Source organism: Clarias gariepinus, chromosome 7, assembly GCF_024256425.1.
Source record: "Clarias gariepinus isolate MV-2021 ecotype Netherlands chromosome 7, CGAR_prim_01v2, whole genome shotgun sequence".
In the NCBI taxonomy this organism is placed as follows: Eukaryota; Metazoa; Chordata; class Actinopteri; order Siluriformes; family Clariidae; genus Clarias; species Clarias gariepinus.
In genome coordinates, this window is record NC_071106.1 from 13,501,482 (window position 1) to 13,526,674 (window position 25,193).

General features: G+C 37.9%; 1 protein-coding gene across 2 annotated transcripts in view; it reads right to left on the reverse strand.

Annotated features, from left to right (window-relative positions):
* The window catches only part of plcg2 (phospholipase C, gamma 2), a 36,363-nt gene that overhangs the window by 8,126 nt on the left and 3,044 nt on the right, over positions 1-25,193 (reverse strand). For both annotated transcript variants that reach the window (XM_053500165.1, XM_053500166.1), the window contains exons 2-24: positions 22,978-23,177; positions 22,131-22,280; positions 21,835-21,928; positions 19,785-19,832; positions 19,622-19,706; positions 16,964-17,047; positions 16,823-16,866; positions 16,631-16,703; positions 13,009-13,110; positions 12,790-12,908; positions 12,593-12,678; positions 11,009-11,129; positions 10,447-10,615; positions 9,706-9,801; positions 9,386-9,469; positions 9,119-9,297; positions 8,053-8,253; positions 7,711-7,830; positions 7,340-7,520; positions 5,511-5,579; positions 4,745-4,854; positions 2,437-2,533; positions 269-335 (exon numbers count right to left, since the gene is read on the reverse strand). In XM_053500165.1, coding sequence (XP_053356140.1) covers positions 269-335; positions 2,437-2,533; positions 4,745-4,854; positions 5,511-5,579; positions 7,340-7,520; positions 7,711-7,830; positions 8,053-8,253; positions 9,119-9,297; positions 9,386-9,469; positions 9,706-9,801; positions 10,447-10,615; positions 11,009-11,129; positions 12,593-12,678; positions 12,790-12,908; positions 13,009-13,110; positions 16,631-16,703; positions 16,823-16,866; positions 16,964-17,047; positions 19,622-19,706; positions 19,785-19,832; positions 21,835-21,928; positions 22,131-22,280; positions 22,978-23,155 — 2,557 coding nt within the window. In that variant the 5' untranslated portion in view covers positions 23,156-23,177. The remainder of the gene's footprint in view (positions 1-268; positions 336-2,436; positions 2,534-4,744; positions 4,855-5,510; positions 5,580-7,339; positions 7,521-7,710; positions 7,831-8,052; positions 8,254-9,118; positions 9,298-9,385; positions 9,470-9,705; positions 9,802-10,446; positions 10,616-11,008; positions 11,130-12,592; positions 12,679-12,789; positions 12,909-13,008; positions 13,111-16,630; positions 16,704-16,822; positions 16,867-16,963; positions 17,048-19,621; positions 19,707-19,784; positions 19,833-21,834; positions 21,929-22,130; positions 22,281-22,977; positions 23,178-25,193) is intronic.

The window sequence follows — 25,193 nt, forward strand, 5'->3', positions numbered from 1 at the left end:
TTATCTGGTTTCTGGATGCTGAGTGGAAAACACATTATCCAAATATTACAGAAATATTTTATCTTTATATATTTTATTATGGTGAACAAAATCAAGAGGGAAAATAGAAATATCAAGAATAAAAAGCAAGACAAAGGCACATTCCTATTATTTAGGATGTTGATAAATTACATATAGGAAAAAAAAAACTAAACTTTTGCATTCATCTGTAAAAAACAAAATGAAACTACATTTACTTTGTCTCTTTTCTTCAAAGAAAAGCTCTTACCAACATTGCACTTGGAAATATCCACTACACCTTTACACAAGTCACCCAATGGGTTATCTTCATCACCCTGAAAAAAAGAAATGTTAGGTTTAAACATAATAAAAATAATCGAAGAATTGCAGCTGAGGTCCAAATGTTTTGAGAATGACACAAATATTAGTGTTCACAAAGTCTGCAGCTCAGCTTTTATCCCCCCAGAATATCATAAAGAGCGAGCAGATTAATTGCAAAAACTCTCTTTTCCATAAAAAATAATCTATTCTAAAAAATTATAATAAATTTCCACTAGATTTCAGCCCTGGCACAAAAAGACCAGCTGACATCATGTCAGTGATTCTCTTGTCAACAATTGAGTGTTGACAAGAACAAGGCTGGAAATCATTCTGTCATGCTGATTGAGTTGGTATAACAGACTGGAAGCTTTAAAAGAAGGGTGGTGCTTGAAATCATTGTTCTTCCTCTGTTAACCAAGGTTAACTGCATCTGCACCCACAGTGAGGCGAAGAAGTTTTGAAAGATGGCCTGGTGTCAAGAAGGGCAGCAAAGAAGCCACTTCTATCCAGGAAAAACATCAGTGACAAAATGATATTCTGCAAAAGGTACAGGGATTGGACTGCTGAGGACTGGAATAAGGTCATTTTCGTTGATGAATCCTCTTTTCAATTGTTAGTGGAACCATGAAAAAAGGTTGTCAGATGAAGAAAATGTGAGCGCTAAGTTCAGTCCTGTCATGCCAACAGTAAAACATCCTGAGACCATTCATGTATAGTGTTGCTTCTCTGCTAAGGGAGTGGGTTTACTCACAATTTTGCCCTAAAAACAGAGCCATAGATAAAGAATATTACAAAAACATCCTCCGAGAACAACTTTTTCCAACCACCCAAGAACAGTTTGATGACAAACAATGGCTTTTCCAGCATAATGAAGCACCTTGCCCTAAGGCAAAAGTGATTCGGGGAAAAAGAAAATATTGATTTAAAAAAAAAAAATTTTTTTTTTTTAACGGTTTAATGATAAGAGCCCTGACGCCGGGCTTTAGAGGGGGTCAGTGAAATGGGAGTTGTGAGAGTGTTTATGACGGGCACAGAAATTCCTTTCCGTTTGGAGATGGCGTGGGATTATTAATTAAGAAACTTAAAAGGAAATAAAAGGAAACTGAAAACACAAAAAAAAACAGAGCTCTGCTGTCTACGCGAGAACGGACGGGGCTCTGGAAACTAAAACAAAAACTAATGTCCTCTCTGGGCTTATGTCTTACCGAGGATTTATTAGAAAGAGAGGGGTCCTGTTTTTTTGGGTAAACTTTATACTTAAGAAGACAGAGGGTGTGTCTGTGCCTCTGTCTTTTTCTGTATGCTTTGTCTTTTCTTTTCTTTGCCTTTGCCCCAGATACCTCACCGGTGCTACCTAAATGATCACACAAAGTGGCCGAGGTATCAGGACCATTATATAATCGCGTTGCCTGGCAACCACGTGTATAAATGGCCGTGCCTTTGCCTGTTCAGAACAGTTTATGCGCGGCTCTGCCCCTCGCGCGACCCGCGTCATTACACATGGACAGAAAACTACCCACACCTTAATCCAATTAAGAACTTGTGGGGCCAATCATCATGAGGCGGGTGGACGAACAAAAACCCACAAACTCTGACAAAAACTGTATAAACTTGTAATTGTAACAATGTAAAGCCTTTGACACTAATGCAAATGCTCATAACTATACTCCATTATACCATAACATCTGACAAAAAGCTCTAAAAACATTTTTGTGAAAATTCATATTTGTGTCATTATCAATACTTTTGGCCACGGCTGTACACTTCCCGGTCAGCTCTGACATGTCTGCCGAGTCTTAGGCCATTTCTTGAGTGAAGACATACAGTACGTTTCATGCCCGTGTGTTACTGCATCAAAAAAGAATGAGTCGGTGAAAACAAAGAAAGGGGAAGTTTTTACAGACATCCGGCAGCAAACCATAAGTTGCCATATAAGGAATGAGGAGGAAGAGGGGGAAGCCTTGGAATCAAAAAGAGAGCGCGAGAGAGAGAGAGAAGTGGAGAGTATCAGGAAGTACCAGGAAACCCGAACACGAAGCAAATTTGTTTATAAAATGCAAATTGAAATTATTTTACATAATCAAATATCCAGGAAGTGAAACAGGTCTTCCTTACCAGTTCTTTCTGCTCAGCAGCAGCAGAGTTTCCAACCTCTTCTACATAGTTTGATGGGAAATAAAGCTGCACTTTTCCACCATAATCACCTTTCCACCTGCACAAGAGAGAAAGAGACACAGAGACAGAGAGAGACAGAGACAGAAGGAGACACAGAGAGAGAGAGATCAGCAGCAAAATTATGAACATCTGAACAAACTTTGTTAGTTTCAAATAAAGAAGAAGAAGAAATAAAAAAAGGGAAAATTAATAGTTGAATCACTGTTATTGTCCAATTGACTGAACAAACTGAAACTATGCTAATCCACTACCAGAGACATCAACTAATGGACACCAGCTAAAAGAAGAACATGTGCAACTTGAACCACTTCAGGTTTATAAAAGTAAAAAAAAGCTCAAAAAAGGAGGTAGGAACATATTATATCTTTATTTGACTTGCGAACAGAAATTGTCCCTAGCTGCTAGCAAAACACTTTATGTTAGCCTCAGTACCCTCGTTATCAGCTACTTAGATAACATAACTACTGAAAATGGCAAGGAAAAATACAAAGCTTCGGTTTTTAAAGACTTTCCTACGACTGTTAGAGCTACATTTATTATATTTCATGATAAAATAATCAAAGCCTAAGACAAAGACTTGCTCTTCTACACAGAGAACCCAAACACCTACCGCTCCACGTAGGTGTAGGGACAATCTGATAATTATTTTATTTATACATATTTTTTTACGTTTTATGCTAATTTTCCTTTTTTTATTTTGTAAAGCTGCTGTTACAGTTATAATTAAACAAAATTAAATAGAACCATCTCTGTGGCACAAGGAGAACCCCAAACCTAGATGGTTTTAATGTTTCAGATACCCCTGTCAGTGACATTCATGGAGAGAAACTTTTTTATTCTATCTACTCCAGAATATTCACACTTGAATACTACACTGTGCTTTTTACACACATCTCATTTTGCACATTAACTGCCTACACATTCATTGACCACTTTGTTATAAACACTGTACTATCACTGTACTGGGTTTTGCCTCCTTTTCCTCTGAAAAAAAAAAGCCTCAGTTCTTCTTCGTGTTTTCCTGTCGTGACAAAATTGAAAAAAAAAAAAAAAAAAGTATCTGGGCCATGTTGACATGACCGCATCATGCAAGTGCTGTACATGTATAATTCTGTGAATTTCCTGTTCTACCACATTCCTAAGATGTTTTATCTGTTCAAATCGTATTTAAGGAATACTGTAATCACTGTCGTGTTCACAAAACCAATGTGAGCTAACTTGCTTTGTGACATTTGCCAGAACCAGCCATGAGAAGATGGTAAACTGTTGCCATGAAGGGATGCACATGTTCAACAACAATACAAAAAAAATACACTATAGCATTCAAAGGATGATTTCTTGGTATCAAGGAAGCCAAGAAAACATTCCCCACAACCTTTGCACAACCTCCACAAGGCTGGTCTGTTGACACAAGGCAGGTTGGGTCCATGGATTCATACTGTTACTAAATTCTGACCCTATCTCAGGGAAAGGTGTGCCCCAGCAGAAATCAATTAATTAACCCAAGGGACATTTTTAACCTGCCGCCGCGAATATCTGTTCTTGGTTGACATAAGTGGAACACGATGTGGTCTCCAGCTGTGTTGAGCAACATGAGCCTTTGGCCACAATTTTACACAGTGGGCTTCTAAGAGGGTTCCTGTAGCCTGTTTCTGTTAGCTTGAACTAGTCTGGCCATTCTTCATTGATATCTCTCATCGACAATGCCTTTCTGTTCGCAGACCTGCCTCTCGCTGGAACTTTATTTGTTTATTGCACCATTCTGAGAAGACTCTGGTGTGTAGAAATCCCGAGAGATTAGCAGCCCATCTGCTACAAAGCAAACATGCCACAAACAAAGTTACAGAGAACACTTCTTGTAGTTAATTTCGACATCTGATGAGAACATTAACTGAAGCTGTTGGCCCTTGTATGTCTGAATGCCGCCACACGAATGCCAGATTAGATAACTGTGTGAATGAGTGTTCCAAAAAAAATAAAAAGGCACTGTGAATGTATACAACTGTGAATACAGTATTTATCAGTCTCACTATCTGGTTTCACCCAGACTAGTTCGAGTTCCCTTTTTTAGTCAGTTCTTTCCTAATACTATCTCAGCAGGTTTTTCCTTGATAAAGCTGCTTCTTGTTTGCTCGTCAGGGTTTAAAATCTAGAGCAGGATTTCTCTAAATCTACTTTGTGACACTTTTCATCGTTAAACATTATAAACAAACACAAATTAGTTATTTTAACCCCTAGAGTGTCTCACCATCCAGTGTTCTCTTTGGTAACGTTGTAGATCAGTGCGCCCTTGCAGAAGCTGAGTTCATCTGGCCGCATGGCCCGGTAATCATAAAGAGCTTTCACTGTGCTCTGAGGCTGCGGAGGAACACAATGGCACAAGGCGAGGTGAAGAGCTGTCACAAATGAGCCAGATGTTTATGCAAACTTTCAGCATTTTTTTTTCTTTTTTGAAAGAGTTCCAGATGAAAATACTGAATCACCCTCTGACATGTCAAACATGAATGTGCAAGATCACACAATGCAATGCAACATATCGATGCAGCTTAATCTTATTATTGCTATCAATGCATCATTTTTTTCAGACTGAGATGTTTTAAAACGTATTGCTACAGTACCAGTACTAATAATTACACGCATAATCTGCCTTAACATTAAACAATCATGATGTACAGTAATCAAACTTTTATTTGGTGCTTGCAGAAAATAACATATTTATGCAAACTTTTAGCATTTTTTTTTTCTTTTTTGAAAGAGTTCCAGATGAAAATACTGAATCACCCTCTGACATGTCAAACATGAATGTGCAAGATCACACACTGCAACGCACAGAGGAGGGAACATCTGAATACGCTCAGGCATGACATTGCTCTATAAGCCACGGGACATTTCCTCTTAAGTAAAGATCCATTTCCTATCTGAGAGACAGTGATAGCCAACAAGTACGTCTCTCTCTTAGGCCACTGCAAATAAAGCACAATAACATGATTGTTTGCATATTTGACTCTACGTACCGGAGATGGTTCGATTTCATTGGCCTCCACGTACTGCTTGCTGTCGTAAAGTGAAGCTGACTTGTCAGTCTGCAACAAAATTTATTAAAAAAAAAAAAAAAAAATATATATATATATATAAGAAAAACATTTGCAGAAAGCTTAATCTTATTATTGCTATCACTGCATAATTTTTTTTAGACTGAGATGGTTTTAAACTCATTGCTACAGTACCAGTACTAATAATTACATGCATAATCTGCATTAACATTAAACAATCATGATGATAAACTTTTATTTGGTGCTTGCAGGAAACAACATATCATGCTGTGTTTCATGTCTTTGTACTATTTAGTTCACAGCAATAGTGGAAAACCTCTGCCACCTGGTATGCCATCTAGCAAATTGGGTGCCAGTCTGGATAAAGTAGGAATTTTGACCACGGTCATAAAAATAATGCTACAGAGAACTTATCAAGGAGCGTAAATTGGGTCCGTTTGGGCATGTTTGCAGGATGGGAGAAGAACGATCAATCAGATTGATTATAGAGAGAAACATAAATTGGAAACAGCGAGTAGGAAGACCAGCAAGAAGATGGATTGATGTCATTCAAGAATGGCTAGGAGTAGGAGATCGGAAAGCGATAGAAATGGCTAGGGAAAGAAAAAAATATCAGGATAGGAATGAAAATTATTATTAAAATAATTATTAGCCTACATGGACTACAGAGATTCATAGATAGATACATTAATAGAAAGTGTAAAAGTGGCCACCCTGAGCAAAATCAGCACAAAGTGGCCTTAACTGCACCTTAATTCTGAAGCAGAGAGAACAGGAAGTGTGTGTGTGTGTGTGTGTGTGCGCGCGCGTGTGTGTGTGTGTCAGTGCTTACTGAACTGAAGTGCTCTGAGGCATGACAGTTTCTCTGCAGTTATTTCACTGGTCTTTGTGTGAGCACATCTGCGCTCATTTTTAGTCGACACGCTTAGTTATACTGCTCTGCTCGCTCAGTCATCTTTTTTACTTTTTTTATTACAGCTACATTTTAAATTCCACAAAATATTTTATTAGGTTACTTGTATTTCAGTGGGAGGCTATATAATATTAGCACAGGTTTCATGTTGTTTCATGTTGCTTTGCTTTGACTGCATTATTAAATGTAAAATACATATTACATATTACATTTTCCTGTTGGCACTTCATTATGTCACAATGAGTGATAAGGGGTGTTCTAGTTAAACCGGTACTTGTAATTACATTTCTCATGAATTAAAAGTAAAATTAATTGGCGTTTGCACAAGACTTTAAGCACAGGTTGGTGATTTGGTGAGACTCATAGTCACAGAATTTTTTTTTAATGGTGCAAACATTTTAAAGAAGGTTGTATGTCCAATCCAAACCAAGGTTGTTTTGGGTCCTCAGCAGATGTTCCTGTGAACATTTAACAAGTAAAACACCAGATCCTTAATAACTGTACACGCAATCATGTATGAACACATCACAAGAACTCTTTCGGTAAATATTGCCATGTCCCTTGTTCTGAACAATTTCCACATGTTTGGACCTTTAAAGGAGTTCCTGGGAGGCCAGTGTTTCAGACCTGTGTTTCAGATCTCTGTTGTACTGAGAAAACTGTTGTCCTACTGTATATCCTGCGTGATTAAAAAGTCCTGGTTTAATTTGAACACGCCTCGCATTTTACAATTATGAGTAGGAGTAAATAATCAAACCAAAACTTGATTGTAGTATCTGCACTAATGCTGTTTGGCTATTACTGACCTCATATCTAGGATAGAGATATTGTATCTTATTTTGTAAATGAAATTTCGAAACATTACTGAAGCACTGACCATGCTGAAGCGATCCACAAGCTCTGGTGTTACTGGGTAGCGCAGTTTGGTCTTGCGGTAGAGAGGCTTCTTACGGAAGTAGTTGACCAGCTCCACCAGACTCTCAAACTCACTGGAGGAGCCTAACACATACATGGATCCTTCTGTGTGGATACGACAGTGCTTGACCATGCCTTCGCCTCTGCAAGACAAGACAGTTTCAATCCACCCATTCACGCAAACCAAGTCAGCTGACACAAAATAAAAGTACACTAAAGACTCGTTCACGTAAATTAATGCAAATTGAATAATATCAAGTTCGGTTCCTTGATGGAGGGATGATAAAAAAGAGAAGATGGGCTGAAAGAGAAGTACGAAGCTTTGAAGAGCACCTGAAGGTGATGGCGTAAGAGTCTGACTCTTCCCTCTGCCTTATGAGGAAGGCTCCATCTCGAGGAATCCTCAGTAGCGTGTCTTCTGCCTCACCTCGACTCATGTTACTGTAAAACCACCTGTACGGAAAAAAAAGCACGGTGTTATCGAAGCACTACTGCAATGGAGTAAGAAGTCTTCCTCGCAACAATATTTTACAATTCAAGGCAACATTAATCTGCAAGAACAAACCAAACATGCCTGGGGTTCCTCCACTACTTCTAAAGAAAAATCTACATTTCATTTCTATTTCTTAAGTTAGAAGGCGATCTTTATTTTGCTTCGTCTTTTTCTTCACTCACCCCTCATTCAGGTGCATGTTCGGCCGGGGCACAAAGTCAGTGAGGCGCAAGTTGAAGTCGTGGCAACGAAGTGGGCTCTCTCTGTAGTGCTGTATCAGAGAATAAACGCTGGGGAAGTGCAAGTTCTCGGTCAGGAAAAATATAATGTGGTTCCCGTCTGAGGATGAGCGGATCCGGCAGTGCTGTACTCTCCCACTGCGCCTGTGCAACACAAAAACACATTGTACAAAACCTAAAACTAATATTAGACCCAGTGCAATTAAAGACATACAGTTTTGGGGTCTCCTAATAAGTGATAAAGTGCTTGCCCTATCATCCGGAGATCGCGAGTTCGATATGCTGTAACCTCTCGCAGCTGGAGGTCTAGAGAGAGCTGATTGGCTGAGCTCTCTCAGAGTGGAGGGATGAGAGGTATTTCGTGCTCCCACATTAATCACGGCTCTACAGCCAATCAGGGGCGTCTGTGAGCTCACGCAAGCGGAAGGAGCGGATAGCGCTGTCCTCCGGTGTGTTACGTTAGTTGAATGTTCTTCGTATGTGACACGACTAAATTAGAAAGAAAATCAGGGGAAAATCCCCCCCTCTAAAAAAAATAAGACATACAGCTTTATATAACTCTACAGTGCCAAAATGGATGACATCTGATGGATGAAAAAGGCTGCTTAAGGATGTTGATTTATTCATTCATTAATTTTTTATACCACATAACCTGTACAGGAAGCCTGCAGCATATCCTAGAGATTTCTGGCATGAGGCAGGGTACATCACAGGGCTCGCACGTGCACACACACACACACACACACACACACATACACTAATGGCAATCTGGGAACACGAATTAACCTACTCTGCCTATCTTTGGACTGTGCGCAGAAGAAACGCAGCAAGCACAGAGACAACATGCAAACTCTACACACATAGACCTGATGAGGGAATCAAACCCGGAAGGTCTAAGGGCTATCAACTACGCCATCATTCCACCATAGAAATGGTCCCCTTATCATAATGCATTATCATGAATTAGACTGATGATTTTTTTTCTTTTTCTTGAGCTTGCTAGACATACCAGAAAGACAGCGTGCAGTCATTAACGTAGGTGTCGCTTTCTCGCACCAGAAAAGTTCCGTCTTTACCCCCAGACTCCGCACAGAATTCCTGCAGCAGTCTCTCGGCGGTCTGTCTGCCCTCAGCGAGACGCCCATGGAACCAGGGCTCGGACCGGTGCAAATCCACACTGCTTACAGACTGACCATGAGAGTAGAGGACAATCAGATTGCACTTCTGCATTCACCTGACATCATCATTCATTGAATTTAAATGCTAGGGATTGTACCGATCTCGTGTCCTCATCTGGCTCGTTTTCCTCTGCATAGTACAGTTTGTTTTTGGATATCACACAGTAGTGCTTATACCATGTCTAAAAAAAACAAGCATACACATTTGTCTTGTCACACACTGAACCATCGTATGAACAAATGTAAATCTATACATTCGAATACAGAAGTTTTGGTAGCCTGGGAGGGAAAAATAAAAAAGATTGCACAACATAACCACTATGCACAATTGTTGTATATTATACTCATTTTTGGGCACCAATAATTCTGGAGGACAAAAAAAAAACCTTAAAGTGGTATGAAGGAGATTTTGAAGCACCTCATCTATGGGGTCCCAGATGAAAAGTTCTCCCTGCTTCTCTCCTCTGGACAGATCTTTTCTTCCAAAGGTCTCACCAATATTCAGCTTTTTATGCTGAGGTAAAGAAGAAGCAGACGTTAGCCCTATATTCAAACTCTCATAACCTACCAGCCTATAACCACAGCTTATTTTTTTCCTAGTCTATACTGTATTTCCTGTGTACATCACAACAGCTGAATGCATACTACAGCAGTTTTAAATGTTTGTTGTACGTCTGCTTATATAATGGAAACAATGATTTGTACCCTGTACCTGACCTTACCTTCCTGGTTTTTATGCATGTTTAAAAGGTTTGAATGGTGTAATCAAAACATGGCTCATTTGCTGATTATAGTAATAAAATTTAATTTAAAAAGCAAATGCACACACACACACACACACACACACACACACACACACAAACAGGGCACATACAAATAAAAAAATATTTTTATGCAATTTGATTAAATTATATATAATAAAAATGTTTAAAGTTAAAGCTATGGACTTTACAACTGACTGATCAGCAACTTCGCTTCAAACTCTCTCTTTCTCACCTCAACGTTTTAAAGACTTTTTTTTATCCCAATATATTTAATTCAGTGAAACTAATATGAACAGTATGTTGATACAAATAAACTGGAGCCTGCATCTTCTACTTTCTACTTTCCTGCTAAAACCCTCCATACTCTAATATAAGCCAAGGTAAACAGTGAGAACCTTGATGATGATCTTGCCCTTGAGCTGATTGGGTGAGGGCAGCTGCTCTGCTTCCAGCTCCACAGGTTCAATGAGCAGCTTGTCCTGGAACACCTCTCTGAAGTACTGAGCCATCAGTTTCTGCTGCCTCACATCGCAGTGCTCTTCTATGGACAGCACCACTGGATACCTAACCAGTATTATGGTTAGCTTACATTTACAAATCTGGACACACATCTGGCATTAACATGACTTTAAAGCATTCAGTTTGATAAATTCGATACAAAGATTTTAATTAAGATGGGGAAATAACTCAGCAAACACACTTAAATAACCAGTAAATTAGCAGCTAAGATTTAACAACACTTGAGCGGCCTTAACAGGTAACAGATTAACAGCAAACAGAAAGATATGCCATGATGTAGAGTGATTCCTATACCAGTAGGCCTCTGTTAGAGATTGCTGTAGTTTCTTTTTTTGACACTAGATGCAATAAGAGGACTAAAATCTAAACCAGAACCAAGTCAAGGTAACGGCAGTTCATTTTAAAGCGGGAAGGGGAGGGTATTAACTTGTAACTTACTCAGATGTTACGAAGGCATGCTCGTTGATAGCCCTCACTACATCTTTAAACTTAATTTTGGTGGTTCTTGTCCATCCGTGGTAAATGATGGGCCATTCATCTGGTCCATTCCAGCAGTCCACTGTATGAAAGCAAAAAATATAGTTAGGACACCAGACAGCTAAACTGAGCATTTGTTTTTCCAAACCAATAAAGCTTTTACCTTTTAACCGGCGTTAGTACAAAAACTTAATCACATTCTACTATAACTGTTCAATTATTAGTATTTTCTTACTTTACTATGCTGTTCTCTTATGCTTGCACATGTTTTCAGCAGACTATCGACAACATTTTTTGGAATGAGACAAGTATAAAAGACATATGAACTTGGAAAGTAAAAGCAATGAAAGCAAAGTGATTTCGTGAAAACAAGGGTAAAGTGGTTGGATTCTGCTCATTCTGACGTTTGATAAAAATCTAGTTGTAAGAAGCGGTACAAATCTTAACGCCATCCATGACCCTTTAACGTTGCATTGTTTTAGATGAAATGGGTCCTTAATAATACAGGTTAATGGGTGTTGTGTTTGTAGAAGAAAAAAAATTAATTGAACATTAGTTCCAGCTAGTTCAAGAAGCTTGACATCCAAAGACATGGAAAGGAATGCTGCGGAAGAAGAGACCAGGAAGTAGTGAGTGTTTCGAGAATTTGAAATCTTTTTTTTCGCCAACCTCATAGGACAAATAAAAGAGATTTACACTTTAATGTGTTTGTTTTTTAATTGGTTGCCTAATCATAGCTGCTCCTCACATTTAATCTTAGCCAGTGAAACATGCCTCAGTGAACTGCTGCACATATTTTACATACATATTTATGAGTATACTACAATATAAGGCTATAACATAAAATGATCATTGTCCCATACTTACTCCCAGTGATTTATATCTGGCTTTTTCAAATATAACATTCCCTTTTTTTTGCTATGTTAAAAATAATCTGTCTAAAAGATAGATAGAAAGAGAGAGAAAGAGAGAGAGAGAGAGAGAGAATCTCTGGCTCTCACACTCATAGACATGAACTTGGCACAAAACCACATCAAACCTTTTTTTCTTACATTCAGTCTGGCTCCGTTTGCTTTTTGGTTGTCTAAGTAAAACGTCTACAGGTTGCAAGGGAAATTTGCATTCTGTAAAAATACCTCGGCAACGCTGTGGCTGAAAACAGCTTTGCGCACAGCATTGGTGTTGCGACCCCCCTCCCCCCAGCAGCTTCACTGTGATATTAGATGTTGGGAGAACTGTACTGACTCTATAATGTGCAGAAGGATCAGAGAAATTGAAATCACTCAGTTAAAAAAGCTTGTCAGTCCCTTGTCAGTTATTTTTAATCCACTACTCTAGCAGGATCTGGGTTGCTGATCGGAGGGTCGCGAATTTAAGGCCTTGAACTTTATGGCATGTAAAAACCACTATTGCGGTTAAAACGAGGGGAAACCCATCGCACAATGTGCTCAACAGCACAAAAAACTCCAGCAGGACCATAAAAAAGCGGATTCTATAGGAAACACAAAAGATGCCATACAATAAAGTTGTATTATTGTCACTAACACTCAATGCAGCGGCAGCCAAGTCTCAAACAGCGCACATAGGCCTCTGTAGAAGATTCGCTGCGTAGCTGGTCACCAGTCAGATAGCTGTAAAAAAAACAACAACACAGTTGCACACATCACACTCTGCAGCAGGAAGTACCCCATAAAAAAACAAAGGCAATGTGTGGATGTGGTTTTGTGAAGGTCCACACTCACGTATTATGCGACGAGTTGATCCAGTAGTGAGATAAAGGGTTGTTCATGTCCAAGCTCGACAGTTCGGAGTATTTCTCATCCCAAATGGAGTTCTCTTTGGAAAACAGAAAGCTAAGGAACTAAATAAAAATAAAAATAAAAGAATTAATAAGTTAAGGGCTACAAATTGATGTGAAGGTACTACAGGCACATACAGTAAAAACCTTAAAGATTTGGTACCTCCCCAACTGTGAACTCTGGATCGTTGGTTTTTCTCATGGTGTCATCGATGAAAGTGGTCATCAGTTCTCGCACCTGATTTACGTTGTTAGCCCAGGACTCCTATAGACCAAATATTAAAAACAAAATAAACACGGTTAAGTCAGAAGTGGTTTGTGACCAATGTGAAAAGATTACATTGGATAACCTTTTAACAGCCTAAAAATATTAGGTCAGTAATGCTATAATAGGTATAAATAGGACATTTAAAAGACCACAATGAACAAAGTAATTATATCTGTTAATTACTAGAGAACAGAAAGTTCAAATGGATTTTTTTAAAGGTAATCAACTTCAGTAATATCACATGAGAGGGAGTGCTGTTGTACTGAATATCAGCACCACTGTGATACAGTCATAGGAACGAGGAGGTATTGATATTATAAAACAGTTTTACAAACCGCATTTATTATCAACAAATTATGATTTGTTTATTTATTTAATCAATTACTAACATACAAACCCAATTCCAAAAAAGTTGAGACACTGTACAAATTGTAAATACAAACAGAATGCAATGAAGTGGAAGTTTCAAATGTCACTATTTTATTTAGAATAGAATACAGATAACATATCAAATGTTGAAAGTGAAACATTTTGAAATGTTATGCCAAATATTGGCTCATTTTGGATTTCATGAGAGCTACACATTCCAAAAAAAGTTAGGACAGGTAGTAATAGGAGGCCGGAAAAGTTAATCGTACATATAAGAATCAGCTGGAGGACCTATTTTGAAACTTATTAGGTCAAGTAGCATGATTGGGTATAAAAAGAGCCTTTCAGAGTGGCAGTGTCTCTCAGAAGTCAAGATGGGCAGAGGCTAACCAATTCCCCCAATCCTGTGGTGAAAAATATTGGCGGAATATCAGAAAGGAGTTTCTCAGAGAAAAATTGCAAAGAGTTTGAAGTTATCATCATCTACAGTGCATAATATCATCCAAAGATTCAGAGAATCTGGAACAATCTCTGTGCGTCAAGGCCGGAAGACCATACTGGATGCCTGTAATCTTCGGGCCCTTGGACGGCACTGCATCACATACAGGAATGCTACTGTAATGGAAATCACAACATGGGCTCAGGAATACTTCCAGAAAACATTGTCGGTGAACACAATCCACCATGCCATTCGCCGTTGCCAGCTAAAACTTTATAGGTCAAAAAAGAAGCCATATCCAAACATGATCCAGAAGTGCAGGCGTTTTCTCTGGGCCAAGGCTCATTTAAAATAGACTGTGGCAAAGTGGAAAACTGTCCTGTGGTCAGACGAAATCAAAATTTTTAGTTTTTTTTGGGAAACTGGGACGCCATGTCATCTGGACTAAAGAGGACAAGGACAACCCAAGTTGTTATCAGCGCTCAGTTCAGAAGCCTGCACCTCTGATTGTATGGGGTTGCATGAGTGCATGTGGCATGGGCAGCTTACACATCTGGAAAGGCACCATCAATGCTGAAAGGTATATTCAAGTTCAAGAACAACATATGCTTCCATAAAGACATTGTCTCTTTCAGCGAAAATCTTGCATTTTCCAACATAACAATGCCAGACCAAATACTGCATCAATTACAACATCATGGCTGCGTAGGAGAAGGATCCGGGTACTAAAATGCTCAGCCTGCAGTCCAGATCTTTCACCCATAGAAAACATTTGGCACATCATAAAGAGGAAGATGCAACAAAGAAGACCTAAGACAGTTGAACGACTAGAAGCCTGTATTAGACAAGAATGGGACAACATTGAGCAACTTGTCTCCACCGTCCCCAAACATTTGCGGACTGTTAAAAAAAGAAGAGTTGATTCCACACAGTGGTAAACATGGTCTTGTCCCAACTTTTTTAAAATGTGTTGATATTTAAAATCAACTTATTTTTCCCTTAAAATGATAAATTTTCTCAGTTTAAACATTTGATATGTCATCTATGTTTTATTTTGAATAAAATATTAAAATTTGAAACTTGTTTTTATTTACAATTTTTACAGTGTCGCAACTTTTTTGGAATCAGGTTTGTAAATAGCTTGTAAAAATCTTTTTAGCGTTACAATGTAGAGTTAAGCGCGCGACCAAAAGTTAGTACAGTATAATCAACAATTAGAGCATCTGTGAAGCGGAGTGATAAATGTAGGTAAACGTTGCAGTGCTGTAGTGCTCTATATCACCATTTCACTTGTCTAATCAAACTACTTGTTTGGATCTAACTGTTGTTTAATGTACATTATACAAGTTAGTTACAACTGAACAATCTGCTTAGATGAGAGCCATTTTAGGAATGGTGATAATAGACCGTAGTACTGAGGCGAGAGAGCAACTGCCTGCTCAAAATCAAGAAATGCATCTAAAACATTGTTTATTTACGGCTTTTATGATTGTGGAGTGTACACCCTAGTGCACTAGCTTTCCTTTAAACTCTATTTGGGATTCAACCATGAAGCTGATATTCTAAAAAAGAAATAAGTGGAAATATAAAAAAAACTTATGAGATTTACAGGACTGTCCACTACCTCCATGGTACTGGTAAGAATATAAAACTAATTTTACTCCTGTTAATTATATTGGTTGGTTGGTCGCTAAGTGTCAGTTGCCAGCTCTGCCAGACGCGGTTAATTAGTTCCGCCAGTCGTGGAAGGATTTGTGTTGATAAAGCAAAATCACTGGTTAGATAAACAAATGATAATTGTTGATAATAAATGGTGTTTACAGAGTGAGTGCTGTACTGATGGATATCAACACATCTGTGATGCAGTCGTGGGCACGAGGGTGCAGCTCTAGCACGGTAGGCATTGCAGTTTAAGTACAGCTACATAAGTATACATGATCAATATAGGAATATTGCATGTTATATACTGTACAGCATATGTACGGTGGATCCCATCACCATTTTCCCAGGTATTATTGTTAACTGACCTCTCTTTCTCTACTCATAAAAATCATCCATAGCATGAGGCAGCATAAGTGCTTCTTGAATTCTATCATTTCAGTCCATTCAATTTTATTCATATAGAATGTTTCATAATGGAGACAGTAAAACATTACCTTTACAAAAATGTATAAATTCTGCATATAGTTTTAACCTTTATACATCCTTAATAAGCAAGCTGGAGGCAACCGTGGCAAAAAAAAAAAAATTCTCGGAGACGAGATGAGGAAGAAACCCTGAGAGGAACCAGACTCAAAAGGGAACCCATCCTCATCTGGTTGACACCGGATACTGAGATAAAAAAGTATTTTAAAAAATCCCTTTGCCATGTAGTCAAATATATAACTGTGCAACCAGGAACTTCAGTAACACAAGGTCTATTTTGAACACGAAATCTTTAAAACAAAGTCTATTTCGACATAAAATCTTTAACACAAAGTCTATTTTGTGTCCACTGTACGGAACGGAAGTGGCAATTGTAGTCCTAAAGTTATCAGAGCAATGGTAGCCCGTAGCCAATACAGGAAAAATGTTTCAAATCAGTTTTAGTCCAAAGCCATCTTCATGGTGATATGATATTCAAAATGGATATCATTCACACCACTTACTGTTCATGACAGTTTATGAACAGTTTGTTAAAAGGTGTCTACACAAAAACATCATTCTTACTTTTTGCTGATAGACAAGGAAGCGTTGGAAGTCATATAGATGAACTACAGAGGCTTCAGGCCTTTCAGTGTTCCTACAAACACAAACAAAAAACACTCTCATTAAAACCACAGACCATCCACACTTAAATACAAAAAAAACAAAACTTTATTACTAAGTTTGTTTAGGAAAATAAAACGAGGGACATCTCACCCCATGATGAATGCACAGGACTCCTTTTTAAATTCATCCAGTATCTAACAAACACATGCAATACAGTACCCATGCTTTAGACTGACATGTAAATGTGCACGGTTTAAAGAAAATGACATCAAAATAAAGGGTCACACTCACCGTCCTCTGGTTTTCGAACATTAACTCATTGTAGAACTTGTGAAACTGCTCAAAGTCAAGGAGGTCTTTTTTCCCTCCAACAGCCTGCAAACAGGACACAAATTTATACAGTACACTCAGATTGTTTAGGAGATTTAGATATTTTTCTAAGTCGGCTCTGGAGGTAAATACAAGTGGCGTTCAAGTCAAACCGGGACTTGTTATGAAATTTCTCATATTTGTTATGAAGATGTCTTAGTCAAATATTTAACCGACGCAAAGGTTTTAAAGACCGTACATCTGTGATTGACAATCTCGACTGTTGCGGATAGCAGACCACTGCAGTCATAAATGTGTTTTAAACATTCAGTGAGTAAAACAAATGATCCTGGAGAACAACGAATAACTTGTTGCCAACTTGCAGAAGTGAAGAATCCATCTATGGGAACTGTACCCACAGCCATCCACGAAGACCACTTGCGAATTACAGGAACTCGTCTGGGAGTTATTGCCACATCCCCTGTACGGTCTACATGTCACGACCCTTTTAGGAGTTTCTGGGAAGCTAACATTTTAGACGTTTCAGTTAGAGCTGCAACAACGAATCGATAAAAATCGATTACCAAAAGCGTTGGCAACGAATTTCATAATTGATCCGCTGTGTCGCGCGAGGCGGAGACATTTGATTACTAAAAAACACTTAAGTTGAGCGGAACTCGGTCTCTCGCACTGATGCTAGCAGAGTTTAGCGCCTTATAGACAGGGCAGAGCAAAAAAAAACAAAAAAACATACAGTATAATCAACATCCATGCACGCGTGTACTGTTTACTATAACACTGTGACCACGTGTGTGCGAGTAAAACATATTTTATTTTGTGTCTCACACACTCTTTCTCTCTGCTCTACACAGAAACACTGCTCTGTTGCTATTTTTTTCAAAGATAAAGAGCAGGTTAATTTGTTTTATTTTTACTTTACAGCAGTGATTCCGTTATAAAGCAGATAGTTCAGCAATAACAGAACCCCTGTTAAAAGAAATTAACTGTTTACTCAGCAGTGGGTAAGTTCCTAAATCCCTTGAATTAGAAATTATTAAACCACTAATCAAGAAACCTGACCTCGACCCCTGTCAGCTTTACAATTACAGGCAGATATCAAACCTCCCCTTTATCTCAAAAATTCTGGAAAGGGTAGTATCACAGCAGCTATGTTCATATCTACATAGAAATAGCATAAACGAACTGTATCAGTCAGAATTTAGGCCTCATCACAGCACAGAGACAGCAATGGTTAAAGTAGTAAATGACTTCCTATTGGCCTCTGATCAGGGTTGCGTCACTATACTTGTGTTACTCGACCTCAGTGCAGCTTTTGACATTATTGATTATAGTATTCTCCTTCACAGATTAGAAAATCTAGTAGGAATTAAGGGAACGGCCCCTTTTGTGCCTCAGATCCTATTTGAATGATCGTTATCAGTTTGTAGATTTAGATGGTGACCATTCCTCACGTTCTCAAGTGGAGTTTGGTGTTCCACAGGGTTCAGTTTTGGGCCTACTGCTTTTTTCCCTTTACATGCTTCCTCTGGGCAACATAATTCGTAAACATGGTATTAGTTTTCATTGTTATGCTGATGACACAAAATTATACGTTTTAACCAGACGAGAAAAAACAGTTTACTAAAGTTGAGCAGGACATAAGAGATTGGATGTTAATTAATTTCCTTCTGCTTAATCCTGATAAGACAGAAGTTCTAGTCATAGGACCACAAGCAGCTAGAAGTAAGCTTTCTGATCACACTGTGATTTTAAATGGCCTAGTAAAAGACTAGGCCATTTAACAGTAAAAGACAGTAAAACAGTAAAAGACCTTGGTGTGATTCTAGATTCCAGCCTTTCATTTCAAACACATGTAGATAATAGATAAGTAGATAAGAAATATATTGTCACCAAATGATGCAGAAAAACTAGTACATGCTTTTATCACCTCTAGGTTGGATTATTGTAACGCCTTACTGTCTGGTTGTTCAAATAGGTGTATAAACAAGCTTCAGTTAGTCCAGAACACAGCAGCGAGAGTACTCACTCGAGCCAGAAGATACGACCACATCACCCCTATCTTATCCACATTGCATTGGCTTTCTGTGAAATTTCGCACAGATTTTAAAATACTACTATTGACGTGTTTTGAAATACGAGCCCGCTTCCGGAACTAATTATGCTCGTAATCCAAGTATATATTTCGCAGATGTAAAGCATACATGTCTATGTTTTTTGTTAGTCCATTTTAATTTTATTATTATTATTATTATTATAATAACAGTTCAAGGAGCAACATATTTGTGCACTTTCTAAAGAGTTTGTTTATAAATAAAGGGTCGGAAATGAATGCTTTTCTTGGTTTTTTACTTTTATCCGATTAATCGATTAACCAGGAAAAAATTATCGACAGATTAATTGATTATTTAAAAAATTGTTAGTTCCAGCCGTAGTTTCAGTATAGCTCCGGCATACTCGAAAAACTTCCTCACTTGACGGTATCCGAACACAAATAAAAGTGAGTGAGTGTATTATTTTAATAATTGTGTTCTGTTATTCTGTTGAATAAAAAGTCCCAGTTAGACCTGAACACCCATTGTATCAATGTAAACGGTGGTTCCGTGCTTGGTGTATTAATACCGTGAATCTGTCCTTCAGAAATCGTCCCCCAGGTGCTTTAAAGTTGCTCTGATTCAGCAGAGACTTGACCTCCTTCTGAGTGACGCTGTAGAATAAGCCGGCTGGTGAAAATTTTACCATGGAAATCATGAGGAAAGTGAGAAATTATGTGGAGGAATAATACCTGTTTTTCTTGGTCTGATCAACGGAGTACATCTGCTTGCGCAACCAACTACACATGAGAGAAAGCTCAGAGTCAGTGCATGAACAGGAAACAGGGAGGCAGTGAGTGCTATTTATACCCAGTGAATTATGTGTTATGCTCACTGGCCTTTTATCAGGTACATCAAACATTAGTCAGTAGGTCATTTTGCATGCAACTTTACTGGCAGTAGGATAACAGTTGCTGTATATCTTACAACTTTTCAGCCTTACTGTACCACAACCATTACCAGACCACGGACCTAGATTAATTAAATTTTCTAACTTGACAGCGTGACTGCAAAGTTAAGAATAGACTTCCAACGAACACTGGTGCTGTGGTCAGAATGTGATACTAATAAAGTAGCCCCTAGAGCAGAGCTACTAATACAAAGAGTTTGCACATCCCTAGGGCAGTGGGCATCAAATGACAAACTATGAACCTCAATATGAGGCAGTAATGTGTTTCACCTGACCAAATCCAGCTGTTAAAAATATTGCTATTGCAATATTTAAAAAACAACAACTGTATTTCAGTGATTTAACTTTTCTAATCATGTACTAGTGTGGGTTTCTGTAGCAGATGATCTCACATTTATGTAAATTATTTCTCTGCAGGAAGCTCATCGATCCAGAGACCAGCCACAGAGAGAACTTAGAAAGGGATGTTTTTCATTTCATTTACCTCTTCTGGTCTCATTAGTAAAGTGATATAAAAAAGAGAGATATGAAGTAATTTTTCACGCTTCACAAAAAAGTTCACAAAAGACACGTACTGCATTCAAAGTAAAAGTCCACATCGGGATAGACCTTTGTGGTTTTTACAGTAAACAGGTTGTCAGAGACAGTATGAGGTTTGACAATGAAAGTGTAACGATTGGTAAAATCGGCTCTTCGGCATGCATTTACAGCATCTGTTATATAATCCTCAGTAACTACTTTATATTGGCCAGAGTCACAGTGGATTATAAGATCTTTTTTTTTATTTCTACATTTTGGGAAATGGTGCCAATTAAGTTTAAAAAAATGTTTATTTAAAATAAATTAACGAGCAGCCTTGCTGATACAGTACACACAATGCCATCATTAATGGTTAAACTGAATACTGAATAAGATGAATAAGCAGAATTAAAGGCTTATTATTTGATGGACAAAAAAATTACGGTAAAAAAGAATATTAATAAAATTTGTAATAGGAAATGTATTGATGGATTTTGGAAACCAGAAGACTACGCAAACCTAAAAAAAAAACACAAAAAAGAGGGAGGGAAGGGGCTATACTGTCTGATATTACCTGATAATAAAATACGCTTGGTGTGTCAGTAAGTTCCACAAAATAACACAGTAAAATGCAAAAGACTCACATATATTTGATACCCATCAAATACGAGCAACACAACCACTAAGCCACCACTAACATTTAATCAGCAGCACTGTGCTGAAAGTCATAAGCACGCAGGCAATGTGTGTATATATATATATATATATATATATATATATATATATATATATACACACAACCGTTCAAAAGTTTGGGGTAATTTTCTAACTCCATGATGGTTCCTGATTTTTATTACTTTCTACATTGTTAAGGAATGCTGAAGGCATCCAAACAAATGCATTAATCTCCTTTGGACAGTTAATGGTGAGATGTGTCTTCTACTTATGCTCTGTAAAGACTTCATAACGCCTCTAATCTGAGGTGCTGTTAATTGGTCATTTTTTAGACTGATAACTCTAAAAATTTTTTTGGGTCTCCCCCTCCTGGGATGGCCTTCATGAGAGCCAGTTTCATTATGGTGCTTGACGGATTTTGCAAATGCACTTGACAATACTGTTCTTGCAAGAACTATTACAGAAAGGCTGACCTCTGTGTCTTAAAATAACAACTAACTGTTGTTTTTGTTGTTTTTACATAATTACCTAATTCCATATGTGTTATTTTATAGTTTTGAAATCCCCAGTATTGTTGTATGAATATACTGGAGCTGCAATGAAGGTGTTCATTGATGAACAATTCGCTATAATCATACCTTTCTATAACTTCTGGTGTAGAAGCCAGCAGTGTCTCATCTCTAAGCAGCTCCAGTCCTTTTAGCCATTTATCTGCATCATCTACCGAGTCCACTATCAAACAGCACACAAAAAAAACAGCACTTTACTTATTGACTGAAGGAATCTAATGTGCATATGTTTCTTCGCATAACACTGTTGTGATGTTAAATGTCTTATTAAATCTAATAAAACAATCATGTCCAGACAAAAATTTAATATATGTAGATGTTTCGCTTAGCCCTGTACAGTATTCAGCCTACGAAGACACACTCACCCCCCAAGCTCAGGGTGTTAAGGACAAACTGGGAACCGTAGAAAATTGTGAAACACATGTTCTCCGCATGCTTGTCCTTGCTGTCCTTAAATCGTTCAAAGTCCTTGGAGTTCTTTCCTGAACGTACCTCGCGGATCTCTGAAATGTCCACTACAAAACACAAAACAGATCTAACCAATTCAGATAATTGAAGGTAGTTTAAAAGAGGAATCTGAAAAAAAAGAAGAAGCAAAAAACAGATGCAAAAAAAAAAAAAAGCTTGTACTTGCTGGGAAAAGCAGTTTAAGAGAATTGGAGGTGAATATCACACACAGGTATAGTAGAAAACAGGTTTATAACTACATGTTGAAGTCCCATATTCAGTGAGGAAGGGAAAAAAATGCATAAGAAAATAAATGACCAAGAATAGACAGTGAGAGAGGGTGATGGTGGAAGTGGAGGTGTGACTTTTTAGATAACAGAGGTGCTATGACACTATGTACACAAACTAACATGAAAATGACACTTGCTTTAATAGACAGCATTAACTTAACACAATCTTTCCAGAAGAGCAGAAGAATGTTGAGACAAAACATTAAAACTGTGCTTTTGTGGTCTCTGCTCTCTTTAGCTACATAGCAGATAAAAGGAATTTAAAGTCTAATTGAATGACTGTATCTTAATCACAAGGCTGTAACGGCACCACAGTGTATGCCTTCCTTTGTTCTTTAATAAACCTGCATAAGATCAAGCGAGATTAGTTATTTTTATTCTATATTTTGTAGGCTTCCTTTCCTGCAAATATAGCAACAAGTTTTCTTTACACTGATCTTCACAGCAGGTAAATCAAGAGTCATGAGTTACTCACACATTCCATCTAACTTGCCAGCAACCCGGGTCCACGCCACCTGCCTGGTCTCCATGATGACCTGTACGCTCAGCCTCTCCATTTTCTGCCTGTACACGGTCATTATGATGCCGCTCTCGAGGTAGCGCTTTATCAGACTTTTCTGATACTCCGTCAGGTCTCCGTATCGTCCTGACATCTTGTCTTTTGGCACACAAACGCTGTTATAGACACACACACAGCACAGATGTATGAGCGCCGTAAATAAACATACAAGACATGTACGCTACTAACCCGTGCATTGCTTGCTTTCCAGCTATAGGACCTGATAATGCAGGAAAAAGACAATTCTAAATACTGCCCGATTTCTAAAAGTCTGACCAAGCAACACTTTTGTTACTAAGAAAAGGAAAAAGAAAAAGAATTGTTGCATATTCTTTGCATGTATTGCCTTAACACGTCCATTTGTGTTAGTTTGGTCTTTGTGGCTTGTGAGACTGACAATAAAGGTGATGTACACCACACAGAAAGACAAAGTGAAAGAAAGATTATGAGCAGTACACAGCTAGCTCTCTGTGGCTTCAATTACACAGTATGCTTTTCTTAACCATATAAGTAACCCATGGCTGTTTTTCCTAATGCTTAACCGTAGCAGGCAAAGCAGGCCGGGATGCTGTTCCGTACACCGGCTCGTGTTTGCATTGCAAATGAAAGAGAACAGCAAATTGTGAAGACCCAGACATTTGGGAGATTAGAGTCCTTCAGCATTAGTAAAGCATTAACCCAGTGAACTCAACACTGCGCCTTTGGGGTAAAAAAAAAAAAAAAAACTCTCCTCGTCAGAGCGATAGAGAGAGAGAAAAGGAACAATAAAGCGAGAGAAAAAAAACGTATGTGTTAAGAAATATGTTCACATACAGTTGAGTTGAGTGCAAAGGTTTTCAACACCCCAGTTTATCTATTGAAAAAAAAAAACATATTACGAGAAATGAAAGAAATGAAGCAGCAAGACTGCATAACAGAAAAGTGTGTGAGAATTGAAAAGCAGCTTGAAAACTTAACTACGAATTTAAACCTATTTAAAAATGGGCATAAAGGTTATCATGGATTATTTTATTATTATTATTATTTTATTATTGTTGTTATTATTATTATAATTACTATTGTTTTATTTAAACATTAAAAAAATACAATGAGAATGAAATTTTTCTTATTAATATCACTAGAACCATTACTTACATTACCCGATGATTTGTGCTCCTTGTGATAACAAGTGAACACATTATATACACTAAATGCCACTTAAGCCTTGAAAAAATTACTACACACAAAACCAGAGTTATCTGTGAAGGAGGAAATAATTTCAGACCTCCCAGAACCTAGTGGCAGAGACACGTTTTTCATTATTCTCCCATAGCTACATACCTCATTTTAAATTAATTTCACCATTGTTACTGAATAATGTGTAATAGTTGCTACATAATATACTAATAATATATAGCTTATAATATTTTAATAGCTGTTTGTAGCTTTTGCCAAAACCCTAAGCATCTCACTCTGTGGTACACATGTCTAGTGTTTTTTGTTTTTGTTTTGTTTTTTGCACCCAGAACTCTCTTAACATAAATTGCACAATCAATTGCAGATCATTTTATAAACTTATAGGTATACTATTAAACCCTAAGTATAAACAATGTTATTTTGGCTTTTGGTTATTGTGACACACCATATGACTCTAGGGTCCCTGCTTCGATCCTGAGTTGAGGTTACTGTCTGTTTTTAGTTCCACACACATTCTCCACAAGTGAATGATCTATACCAAACCCTAGACCTTTGAATGAATGTGTAAGCTTGCTGCCCTAAAATGGACAGTAGGTTCGACATTATTGCCCTCCTGGAAAAGTGAGCCTTATTTTTTCGCAACTTTCCAGCAAACTTTGCAGTTGCTATATATATAATTTGCATTTAAGTTGCTATATAGTTTCGTAACTTTACAGCCAATTATGTCCAACTACATTGGACTCAAGTTGCTATAATTTGTAATTCTGATTAAGTCGATTCGATTCGAGTTCCAAGTCAAATTTATTTTAGGATCTCGATGGTTTCCGTAATAGTGTTTTAAAAAAAGCCCCTTGGCTATGCATCACTGACCTCACTTTGAAAACCACAGCCCTATATAGTTAACAGAGGAGATATGAGGAAAACGTCCAGTAAAACAGAAAGCTACAAAGTGCTAA